Source organism: Ambystoma mexicanum, chromosome 11, assembly GCF_040938575.1.
Source record: "Ambystoma mexicanum isolate Mex_15411 chromosome 11, UKY_AmexF1_1, whole genome shotgun sequence".
Taxonomy (NCBI): Eukaryota; Metazoa; Chordata; class Amphibia; order Caudata; family Ambystomatidae; genus Ambystoma; species Ambystoma mexicanum.
The window spans coordinates 1,259,018,079-1,259,031,117 of record NC_090934.1 but is presented as its reverse complement, the minus strand read 5'-3'; the positions used below and the strand labels follow the sequence as shown (position 1 = coordinate 1,259,031,117).

Genomic DNA, 13,039 nt, shown 5'->3' with positions numbered 1-13,039 from the left:
GCATGGATTTGTTCTCCAGCACCCCTGTCCCATCAGATCATATTTTCAAATTAGATCATTGCTTTGCGACGTTTAGTGGCGAGCACAACATGACCTACGGTTTCAAGAAGCATTTCAACCCTTCCAGCATAATGCAAAAGCGGTTAGACTGACCCACAGAAAGGCCACTGACTTGGTTGAAGAATTCTTAGTGATTTGTCATTGCTCCAAATACCTATCAGTGGGCATGTCTAAAGTATTGTGAGCCCTTAAAAAAAATCAAAAGAATGTCACCAAAACATAAGAAATGGTTCTCCTGCGCAGAGAGTGCACAACTCCCCATGATGTAAAGGAATATTAATAAAACTGTAAGAGTGTGGTGGGACACCTGCGGGCCACCGGATGCATCTGCCTACATTCCCCATCAACCATGCCCAGAATACTCCCTGATGAGCGATCATGGGAATCGTAGGCCAAAACATCAGCAGGGCTGCTGGGTACCCATCACTAGAAAACCTTTAACCTGCCACACTCAAAGCTCTAGAAACAATGTGTTGCAAGTGAGAAAATGTATCTCGTCTAACCTCCACTGATCTGGAGAAAGCTTGAAACATCTCCAGGAACCCGCAGTTCCATAATAACTGTAAGACGGTCAGAATCACCCCCGCTGAATGAAGCGAGAAGTTCGTTTGTGCTCTTTCTGTCCTTTGGTCCAAAGGAGTGGGCTGGGTAGTGTGCATTATTGAGGGGAGGGCATGTTTGTACATTTTCGGAATAGAGTAAGATCAGGGCAGAATTTGAGTTCAATTGCACAGCAGGGTGATATGTATTGCAGTTTAGTGGAGTTATACTACACAATTAGTGGATATCCACAGTGAAAAAGTAGGTTTGCATCATCCATTCTCTCCAGAAATCTCTTTTGTCTGCGTAGGTGGAGTCGGCCGTGCCAATGGTGGACACCAAGGGATTTGTGATCCCGGGTCACATCCAAGTCAATTACAAGAAGATACAGGTATATGTTCGTTGTGCAAGATTCTTTAAACGTAATGTATTTGGGTGAAATTCATCTGTGTGACTCTATACTTGGAACCTGGAAGTAATTCTCCTTTGCACGTGGTGCTGTAAGAATCAGCAATCAGTAAATACAAGTGTTGCCATAGTGTGATAAATGTACACACATTCAATCACCAAGCACTGCACACGTTTCTGTCTTTTTGTATTTTCTGAATTTGTGGTGCCTGTAAAAGAAAATGCAATCCTGCAGCCTCCCACATGCTGGCAGAGTCACACTGAAGAGGAGTCCGCTTGGTAGGTGCGGGAATGTTCTCAATGAGTCACAAGACAACCAGAACAAATATTCACTTTTTATTATGCAGATGGTTTTACAAAAAAAACAGGCAATTGGGGTTCACAGTCTAGGGGTGATCCCTCTGCTATTTCTTTAGTCCTTTGATGTGGTTCCCACCTCCCCAGCCTGGTCTCCCTATTCCAAAAGGTTTTTCTTTCAGTTCAGAGTCACCTTAACCAGGGTACACCTATTGTCTAAGAAAGCCCTACTATATGGGATGCCTAAAGTCTGTAGCTTTAGCTATCAAACTCCCTCAGGAACTTTCTAGGTGAAGTAGTGGGGTAATCTTATTTTCCTGGTGCCTTTGTTCTGGATAACTGTCTCTCGACCTTTTCTTCTCTCCCTACACTCCATCTCCTGGTCTCTCTCTTTCTCCCTCCTGGCTCTACTATCCAGCTCCCTCAGGATCTTCTCTGCTTCCCTCCAGATCTCGCTCCACCCTATTCAATCCCTGCCTTTACTCTCTGCCCTCTCACTTCCCTATTACCCTGGGCTATAAACCATCCTCCTGCCATTCGCTTTCTTCAGATCACTTTCTCACTCCGACTCCCAAACCCCTCATGCTCTCCCTCCAAAAATTATCTTCACTCACACACAAACAACCAAATTGATACCACCCTCTGAAGCCCAACACCATAGCTTCACTCCCATCCAAACATTCCAAAAGTCTTCTCCAAGTCCTCCTCCACCTGCTACATCGCCCTCTCTGGTTTCATCGTCTTCTTCCATCCTCACCCAAGCACCTCCCGGTGCAGACTGGCTCTGCTGGCTTTTCATAGCCTTCCTCTTCCTGCATGGAAGCTTCTTCCCACTCCCATGAGCTGCCCCAGTCAGCCGTTTCCTTGACCCAATCTCTTTCTAAACTGCTCCCAATTAATCCCATCATCGGCTGCAACTTCCCCCGGAAGTCTTTGTCAGGGCCTTTAGCCCGCCCCTTGGCAGTCTCCCTTTTCTTCCACCCAGCCATGGAGTCACTGTGATTGTTCTGTTTCCTCCTTAAATAAGTAATTATCCATCAACGTTTTGGGGGTGGGGGGGTGTTGCTTTCTGCTGGTTCGTGCCTCACCGCTGCTGCTCCCCTGTAGCAAGCCTGGGCAGTCGGAAATGGGTGTTTGGTCTCCCCTTCGAAGTCTACCACATTTGCACTTAGGCATTCAGTCTAGTCCTCCTGTTCCAGACAGGGCCTTGTCCTTTCGGCCCCAAGGACTTCATTTCACCAAAATGCCAGGGGTAGTGGAAGTGACACCACACGACCCTTGACCTCTGATGACATCACAGGAAGTGATATCATTTAACCACACTCAAAGTGACGTCACAGTAAGCGATGGAACATGACTTTTCACCCCTTGACAAAACAGGAAGTGGCATCATATAGCATTATTTTTGAGTACACTGCGAAAAATATGGTTAAGATATCACTATAATGTGATATACATTTCATGCAAGAATGGATCACCATATGTATCGTTAATATCAGTGCGTATAGGCCCTTATTACCAAATCACTGTGAATGCAAGCAGACGTCCATGACCAAATGATAATGATGTGTTATTATATGGCACTTACGTTTAAGGGCTTCATGTAGAACAACTATACATACAATATCACCCAACCTGTATTGCTACTCATTTATCAACCCCAGCAGTATGAAAGGCTGAGTTGACCTTGCTGGGAGTCAAACCTGCAACCTGCAGATCACACACACATTGCAACAGCCAGCGCTCAACCCACTGAGCTATTTTACCGGCTATAGCTGTCAGAAAACCAGCCACTCCAGAAACAAAGCCACATGCTGCTGGCCACAGCCCATGAGCCTCAATATTTTTTTTTTTTTAAAAATGTGTAGGCGTAGCAAGGCAGACCTCAGATGCGACCCCTAAATGACGTCCATGTTAGGCCCAGGTGAATTGTGGTATGGTGAACCAATTGTGGATGGTATTGTCTTATGGGAAATATTAATCTCAGCGCGGTTGGGGAGTCTGATGCATGCTAGTAATTGTAGTCTCTTGACATGCAGCTGAAAGAAAGGAGAAAGCGACCTGCCAGGAAAGAGGCTGATAATTATTGAGTCCAGGCAAGAGGAACCAACATACATGCACGGGTCCATGCAGACTGGGAAGGCAGGGATAGGAGTCCCCTGCCCCCCCCCGTGTTTGTACCCCCCCTTAACAGTGGCAAACCCATGACCTTGCACATAGGGTATATGATGCCACCTAAACGAAACCCAGATTCTCCAATGCACCATGAGAGATTTTAGGACATGAGCCACAGTTAATGGTGAAGGATGAAAGTCACAAGATATGCAGAGAATAGATGATTTTGTGTACCAGCTGGCCGTCAGCAGTGCCAAGTATGTGCCCACAGGAAGCGCCACACCGCTGGTTGCCTAGTTGCTGCACTGTTGGTGGAACCCGGAGACCTTCCTCGGGGTCTACCTGTACAGGAAGAGTCTGATTGTGAATGGCATTATAAGGAACATTGAATGAAAATGCATGTATTAATGACCGGAGTCTCTCAACAGCTCTTGCCTAATTCATCTGGGAGGTCCATGGCAACGAGGGCAAATCACTGATCTTTAGTGCCGCAGCTGTTCTCCATCAATGTTTCTTGCAAGTTAGAGGGCAGCCATTGCAGGCTGTGCCCGCCACATCTGAGCCCAAATGGACATTGGTTGCTTTGGTTTTCAAATCTCGAGCCTCTTACCTCATATAATCAAGGCAGTATGCAGCCGGATATCACCGGTTCCGGAATCCAGCAAAAATAGTCTCTCCTTGTGACCAGATCTGGGTAAATTAAAATCCCATACCCGAGCTGCCAAAGACTACACCCACGGTGATAATCTTTTACCAGTGCCCCTGGACTAACTTCCAAGCTCAGAGGAGATATGCTTCAGTCTGTCTTTGTTTTGCATTCAATCGCATTGCGCGTTGATTAACGTTTGAAGGCTGCAGGCCCAGCAGTAGGTGGGCAATGAGGCGTGTCTAAGGTCTGTGGCATATCTCTTTAGTGGTGCGAAAGGTGGGTGATTAGAAACAGGAGGGGGTGCATAAAGCTGCAAGATGTGACACAATGATTACAGGTGATCATGTCATGCATTTTTTCCACTGGCCTTTGTCAGTCATTAACACATCTAATAATAATAATTTAGCATTTATATAGCGCTACGAAACCTCGGGTATCTGAGCGCTGCTTATTATACCCACGGTGTGTGGTGCTCATTTATCGACCTCGGAAGGATGAAAGGCTGAGTTTGACCCTGTCGGGATCAGATGTCAAAGCGAGCGCTCTACTCGCTGTGCTATCGACCGTATCTATGAACACAACATGCACTTTTTTAGACTAGCATTACTTTACCAGAATGTGTAGGCTTCCACCCTGATGTTATGTGTGGGCTCCCGCTCAGGATGTGGAAAATAAAGCTACAGTCATACTCCGTTTGCTTCCCATGTAACAATAACGATGTATTTAATGTCAGGTTGCCTTATTATGTGACTTGTGTGCATTCCAGGTCATTTCCTTCAAATTGAGTTCTTTTGATCCTTGTGTTTTTTTACACTTTTTTTACAAATCTTTCACTTGCCTGCCATGTTCTACTGGTAGCCAGCCTACCAAAGGAAGTCAACCCAGAGCACACTTATTTAAATTTCCATTGCATATAATACACGTGCAGAAGATCAAAGTAAGATAAGATGGGAGCAGGGGAAGTGGGGAGGTGCTAAACTTGTGTCAGGGCTGGGACTTTATCAACGAACATTGACAGCCAGGTGTGAGCTGGGTACCGTCATCTGGCCATCTGCAATCGCTTAATACCTGGCTGTCTCGTCTTAGTTAAAGGGCAGCGTCAATATTTCATATCATGAGAGGTGAAATTCTCTAAGCAATGGCAGCTTGGATTCACTGTTAGCAAATCATGATAGATACCACAGACCACGTGTCACAAAGTCCATCCAGTACGGATAAATGAGAGGCATAGACCCGCAGGATATCAGATATTTTATTTGTAACCCAATAAAGAAAGTAATGCCACTCAAATTACAGATGATATTTTCCTTGGTGGTGTAACCAAGCAACAGGTAAAAGGATGCCTTCTCCCCAGGTAGTAATCAAGTCTAATTAATAGCAAGATTGCTTCCCCCTGGATTAACAGGACAAATGAACAACAAGGTGGCTTCTCGTCGGATTTGCTAAAGTCGGTAGGAATTCACTTTTTGAACGCGCAGTCTCGAATCCAGGTCCCCCAACCCATCAATCCATTTTAGGTATTTCGTTCACCCGACCTTTTACTTATCATTTTCTTCTTAAGTGGCTCCAGACAAGACGGCTCCAGGGACCAGACCATGTTGCGTTCCAGAGATGGACAACCACTGGTAGGGGAGTAGGGTAACCAAATGTAACCGTGCCAGCCTCTGCCCTGTCTTTGGCATGCTAGTTGGAGTCTCCAGAGGAGGAATTTCTGACACTAAATCCGAGGCTCGCTGACTACTCACCAAGTCCTCTTCTCGTTGACCTTGTCACGCCTCTGCCTCTGTCTCGTTCCTGGGGACTGTACGTCTCTCTTGCGAGTTCACCCTCCCTCCTCAGGGCTGCTTTGACCTCTTTGACATTCTGATCCCATGCTCCAAATTTCATCCAACCCTCACTAGTCTGCCTGATGTAGGGTATATTGGCAGGAATGTAGCTCTAGTTTTGCTTTTCTGATGCTCTTCTTCCTCTTCTTTACCCTCCCCCTAAACCTTCCTCCGGGCAAGGAGGACGTCCTTCCAACATGTGGCGTCTCTCTCCTCTCCCCGTCGCTCTTCAGATTCTTCTAACTACTCTCTGCTGGTCATAAAATACAACCTTCATACCGGGTTTCCCCTCCTCTTGGTCCTGGAGCTTTCCCTTTTCTGTGACTCCTCCCCTTCCCACCACCCTGGGTCGCTTCTTCCCAATCTACGTGTTCTCTCTCTCCCAAATCTCGGGGATCTTCCTCTGTCAAACCTCTGGGGCTTGTTTTCCCCAAACCTCTGGGGTTCTCTTTCCACAACCGGGTTATTTAGCTCCCCAACGGGGTTCTCTCTCTCCCCAACCCCAGGGTTCTTTTACCTTCCAACCCCAGGGGCTTTTCTCTCCCCAGCCTTAGGAGTCATTCTACAACCCGTGGGGTCACTCTCTCGTCACCTTTGGAGGTCCGGGGGGCTTTCTCTCATAAACCTTAAGGGTATTTTTCACCTCACCTGGGTGGTTCCCTTCTCAACCTATGAGTTTTTTCTGTCCTCTCCTGCAGATTTTCTTTCTCTCCTCTTTCTTGCCCACAGGCTCATTTCCCTGTACTCTTACAATATAACTTCTCCTCTCTCCTAGTCCCTACCTCTCCTCTTCTTCTAGTAACTGCGTCACCTCTCCTACAGCCACCTACAAAGTAGCCTCTTCCTCACCTTCAACACTGGACGATTGGCAATTATTGTTAGAACTACATCAATTGATGCATGACCCAAGACATTAAGAAAAAGCTTACAAAGTAGCCAAAGTCTGCCTGGCGATGGGCCTCATTACGAGTTGGTCGGTAGCCCTCAAATGTGGCGGTGACAATTTATACCAAACGCATGGGTGTCCCCTTCATTGTGGACATGGGGAAGCTAATAAACCAATGAACAAAGGGTGAATGTCTCACAGAACAACAAGGAAATATAATGTATAGACAATAGACTCTCACTGATGGAAGAGAGAGTATGCTCGGTCAAGACGTACAATAATCTTTATATATTCAACTTTTATTAATACACTTCACAAAATTCCATAAAAATTGGCCAAATATTCGTCGTATAGTTTATACAAACATTTGGTAACTCTAAAAACATTTCAATTTAATATTGCACCAAAATGGAAAATATAATTACAACAAAAGAAAACGTTATTTTTAGTTTTTTTAATTTTCATGTGCAAAAAGACTTAATAGTAGATACTATGATTCTACATTAAAAGCCAACAAAGCTTCTCATTTTTATCTTGTTTTTCATATGGGTTATAAATGTAATCCTCTCAGGTGACTACTAAAGTGCTAAGCAATTGCATAAGTGCTAACAAAGAAAGTGCCGAGTGTCAGCTTCAGGTATCTTTGATGAATAAATATCAATTGTACCGCAACATTTCCTGCTGATGGTAGTTTCAACGATTATTACATCTAGTTATGGAAAACTGATATTCGTCTTCCTCAGGGCAGAGTACAACGGGCAAATGGTCACCAATGTACATTCAAGCATATATGTTATATTGGAAGAATATCCTGACCTGTTCTTGTTCATCAATGTTCGTGAAGCATCGCCCTTAGGTGAATTAGAATCAATATTTTCTGCTAAGTAAATAAAAAACAACAAATAAAATTACATTACATTAAAACCGGACCGAGCCTACAACTCCATTCCACCAGAATGAGTTCAATATTAGAATATTTGGAGAACACAAGGTACCCTTGTTTCTTCCATTATGGATGTGGAGGGCAATTACTTCATGCTCCAACTCAATCAAAAGTCAGATAATGAACAATTTATCTGAAGAGACACAAACAACAAAGAACTGGGATTAAACCAAACCCCAGTTCAAGAAACGTGGAATTCAAAAAGACAGAAATACCCTGCATGTGGCCAAAGGCGAACTTAACCCACCTGCATTCGTGGTTCAGTAAAAAGCAGAAAGTCTTGTCTGGAAGCCAATATGCTCCAACTGGCACAAAAACAGTTTGAAGACCATGTGTTTCTATTGGGCTGTCTTCCAATAGAGGAACAGAGATGGAACCTGTTACCGCTGCATGTACCGCTATGCCCAATCTCGAGTCTGGCATGTTTACCCCCAGTTTAGAGCTGGGGGTAAACGTGCTGGAAAAATGTCAAATTTCGGGGCAATTACCGCCAGCGGTATTATAGCATGGTAATTGTGCCAAGAATTCCCCATTTGGTCCAATGGGGAGTAACGGTCAACGCCCAACCCATGATCCGGCAGTAATACCGACTGACGGGTGAGCGCCAACGCAAATAAAGTTGGGCGGTATCCCAGTCGGGATAGCGCCCAACTCGTGATGAGGCCCTATGTGTTGTGATTAATATATTGTATTCTAATGAGAAGAAGAAGAGTCTTCAACCAACCATCACCTTTTGAAGATGAAGGGTAGGGTCTATCTCCGCTTGCAAGTTCAATGGATCAATTTTCACTAATAGGGCACCTCCATAGAATATGCCAGCCATTGTTCTGCTGATTAGGCCCCACTGTGCCCAAAAATAGGCCGTACCCCACCGTTTAAAGAATAGGTTGTGGAATATTCCCAGTTGGGCCACAGAGTATGGCCATGGCTGGAGAACATGCTCAGTTGTGTCATACAGTGGGATACACTCAATCTTGTTTTTGTATGGGCTGGCGGAGGAGAAGGCCAAGGTATTGGCACAGGTTGCTCTACTCTCATGCTCGGGTGCTTTGTGACAGCCCGCTGGGCTTTTTTTGCACTGGGAAATGTCTATTTCTGCTGAATTGTAGGGAGAGAACAGGCAGGAAAAAATGTCTTTTTTTTGGCGGGACAAGCCAGGAACTGTGAGATGGAGCTTGAAAAGGATGGCTCAGTGGGGTTTTGAGGAGGTGAGCTTTAGCCATTGAAAGGTATGCAGGGATGGGAGCTGTTCTTGCCGCCTTGGTGGAGTGAGGATAGGGGCTTGAGGATAGAGTTGTGAAGCTGGCAATCAAAAAGCGGTGAACAAAAGGAACGATTGAGCTGTAGTGAATGATAGCTTAGCGTCGACAGACTGGGGCCAGGCAGGCGTAGTAAGATCCAGGTTTCCTAGGCAAGATTGCAGCAAGCCACATTGTACTTGCTCCAGACAATGAGTAAGGGGTGCTTAGCATTTAGCACCTAAAGCAGCAGAGACCGAGGGATTATAATGAAATAGCATTTCGAGATCAGTGAAGACGTAAATGTGGAGTTTGGAGGTGAGCATACATACTCAGAAGTGTCGCAGTCTTGGCACATGTGGCTGGGTTAAGTGCAGTTACAGAAGGATGGTTAAAGCTCCAGCAATGCAGTTGTTTGTAGCATTTGATTGATGCTCGATTGGTCCTAACTAGTGCAGAAACAATCTTACAGGCTTAGTGTAAGTTTCGCATATGCAGCCCTAAGCCTTCACGTGCATCTCTGGTGTCCTAGGCCTATTTCTCCAGTTTCCTAGTGCTTCTTTGGTGCTGGCCCCTGCTAAAATCGTTACCCTCCTTTTATAGTCTACGCGGGATTATCATAGGACTCTTGCCTGGGAGATCCATGACAAATGTGCAGAATTGGCCCTTTGATTGACAGGGACTTCAACAAACTGCAACATCCACACATGTGTTCACTTATGCTGCAGACCATGCTGGGGCTCCAAGCACTGAGGGGATATAAGAGGGGGTTCGCCATGAATCCCTCTGTCTGTGTGACCTCCTACCTCATTGGAACGACTGCATGATGCCCTATCTAGGGGTGGTGTTTACTCATATAATTGCAAGCTAAGTGCCTGTACCCGTCTTTTGCTGCCACCTGACATTTGCTGATGTTGACCTGCAGCACGCAGAGCCGCATGAGCATAGGCTCTCTCTGCCTGTGTGTCATATTTCATGGACCATGGTGAGGGTCTAGGGTCACTGTAAGTCATATAAGGGTAGGAATGTGATGGAGGCCCCAAGCGATTCCTCTGCATACTGCTTACAGGACCAGTATCGCAGAGCGGCCAGCCATCCATGGCCGCAGTGTCTCACATTTCCTGCTCTCCCAAATGTGACTTAGTCATAGAACATAAAAATCCCTTGGGACTGTTCATTTTATTGTTTGGAGCAGAATCCTGCACCACACTTCTGGAAACATCAGGATTCCAATACCACAACTTCTCTAATGGCTTTTTTTCACATGCCAAAGTCTGCACTACCAACCTGCTGCATTAGGTTATTTTAGTAACCCAACCATCAACCTGATCAGTGGATACGAGTTTTGTATTGTATAGGCCCAGCTGCAATCTGTCCGTTAGTTTATATTCTTCATTCTAGCTTCAGGATCTTTGCTTACAGGAGTCTTCAACCTTTGGTTCTCCAGATCCTATGGACTACAACCCCTATCCATCCTAGACTGCATAGTCGGTGGTCATGGATCATGGGAGTTGTAGTCAAACATCTGGCATGTTGCAGACCTCTGCTCTAAGATCAGGGCTTCTACATCTCTGAGAGCGAATGACTGCCTCCTTGGTTTCTGAGGATTACATAGTGGGTGGCAGTACCTACCAGGCAAGCCTGTGGACTTGTTTCCAAGATGTTCACTGGAACTACACACTACTAGCCACCACTCCATGGCCTTGAACGCACCATAAACTGTTTTGTCAACAAGTGTAATCAGTTGAGACTCGAACCAAGGGTAAAACCAAGGTAATGGGGTTTAGACCTAAATCCTCAAAATGATTGAACCTGAAGATAGAGGTGGATGGTCACAGGCTAGAACAAGCTTCTTACTACGATTATTTGGGAATTAAGTTTATTAGGTTATTAGGATTATTAGGGAAGTGGTCCTTGGACAGCTCAATTAGCCAAATCGTCTGCCACCTTAGACAAGAACAGTGGAGGTGTAAGAAAATGTTTTGGCAGTCATGAGAGGGGTGGGGAAGTGGGGCTGTCCCCCGCAGTAGAGATCTATAACCTACAAACTTTGTCCTCAGCGCTCTATGGAGCAGAAATATGGGGCTATATTAACTGCCTATCCCTAGCTGTTACCAAGAATAGGTTTCTAAAAACCTTGCTAAAACTCCCAATGAGCTCCCCAAATGCCCCACTAGATATGGAGTGCGACATATGGCCAGTAACTGATCAGGTGGGCCTCAAGTCAGTTTTATACTGGGTGAGGTGCTGGGCGACACCTGAACTGGAGAAGAACAGGGATGCACTTAAGCATGTACTGGCCATTGCAGGATAACGATCACTTCCCTGGGTCTTGCACGTTAAGCAGTGCTTAACAGCTATGGATTTGACCAGTCTATGGCTTAATCCACCAGCTATGGCCTGTGGTACAAAACGTGAAGTAAAAAATGCTGCCCACATACTATTCTGGGAAAACATGAAGGAATCTTGTCTTGCATTGAGCTCTCGGGTGCTGTATATGACTATTAAGCATAAGCAAGAGCTAGGATTTGAAGAGTATTTAGACATTGTATACCCAACCTAAGCACAAGCACTCTATATTGAGTTTCGGTTGAATATGCTGAAAGTTACAGAGTTTACGAGAAACTGGAGCGGGCACATTTCTGCTATTTGGCCGGTATGTGCTATTAACGATAGGTCTGTCACATGTATTCTGTTTTGTGAAGGTTTAAAAGAGCTGAGGGCGATGTATTTGCCTCCGCCTTTTCAAATCGCACATATTCGTTGTGTGGAGGATCCTGTGGCCCATTGTAAAGCCACTGCCGACCTTAATGTTGTTAATGTCGTTGCCAAGTTCATCCACCATGCACGGATTCAAAGATCATGGCGAGTACACCAGCCAGTAGCTAACACAAACGAGGTGACAATGTCACAATTGGCATGATAATCCCACCTGGAACATTAAGGCAATTGTAGATGGTGTGTTGTAGGCAGCAAATAGGATTCGTTTTAAAAAGTAGCATTATTACGCTGTCAAGTGGACCTAATTAGCATTGATTTTGTGAGGCGCTATTCTCAATCGATGATATTTCTTTTTATACTGAATGATGTTGTTTTATCATTTTTTTTAATATCACCAATTGACTGTTTTTACCTCTTTTCATTCGTCCATGTAATGGGCTTATGGTATGTATGTACTGCTGCTGGTATCTGTTTTTTGAACCAAAGGTACTTTTGGATATATGTGTGTTGATGTTTTTGTTGAGCTGAAGACTTAAGTCGAATAAAGCTGAACTAAACCGAACTGAACTTTCTCTCTAAACACTAATTCTTTCTTAGCTACTTTGCTTTGGACTTTACACAGTACCTCCCCCTGATATCTAGAGCTCTGCGCACATAGTAGAATTACGTAAACAAATTCTGAAGTTAGCACTTGTATTTAGGAAAAGGTCTTTGAGTAGCACCGCCCATGCCTAGTTTGGCTTCAAGGAAGGCTATATTCAGAACTCAAATGTGTGTGTCTCCTCATACAGCGGGAGAAGGAACGCCGGGCAATCATTGACCGAGATAATCTCTTGCTCTCCAGCAGAATGACTGGGATTGTGAAATCAAAGGGACGAGTGGACAACTGGAACATCTATGCTGAACGCAGGTACTCCCCTCTCTTCCTCCCTGGCCCCTACACTCTGATGCAGATTTCTTTCCTGTCCCTCTAATCTATAGGTAACCTCTTCATTGAAGCTCCTCTTTGTGCAAGATGAATTTATTGCTGCATCTGCTTTTCTCAAATTTGATTCCCGGCAAAATGAACTGCTTATTTTCCCAAAAAGTATATTGCTTGGGTAATAGAAATAGAATTTGATGAAGGGATGTCCTACTGAAAAATGCAAAATGAACTGCTTATTTCCCAAAAAGTATATTGCTTGGGTAATAGAAATAGAATTTGATGAAGGGATGTCCTAGTGAAAAATGCAAAATGAACTGCTAATTTTCCCAAAAGGTATATTGCTTGGGGAATAGAAATAGAATTTGATGAAGGATGTCCTTCTGAAAAATGCACAAACTTGAGTGCAATAACTGCTCAATTTGCAAGTTTAG

The 13,039-nt window shown here is 44.8% G+C and overlaps 1 protein-coding gene across 2 annotated transcripts in view; it reads left to right on the top strand.

Moving 5' to 3' along the window:
- LOC138504297 (uncharacterized) overlaps window positions 1-13,039 on the top strand; it is a 344,376-nt gene that overhangs the window by 170,133 nt on the left and 161,204 nt on the right. Inside the window, exons 2-3 of one of the 2 annotated variants that reach the window (XM_069624699.1) lie at window positions 911-991; window positions 12,528-12,593. In XM_069624699.1, the coding sequence (XP_069480800.1) occupies window positions 12,532-12,593 (62 nt within the window). In that variant the 5' untranslated portion in view covers window positions 911-991; window positions 12,528-12,531. Of the gene's footprint in view, window positions 1-910; window positions 992-12,474; window positions 12,594-13,039 lie in introns of both variants that reach the window. The other variant, XM_069624698.1, reaches the window with a different exon arrangement.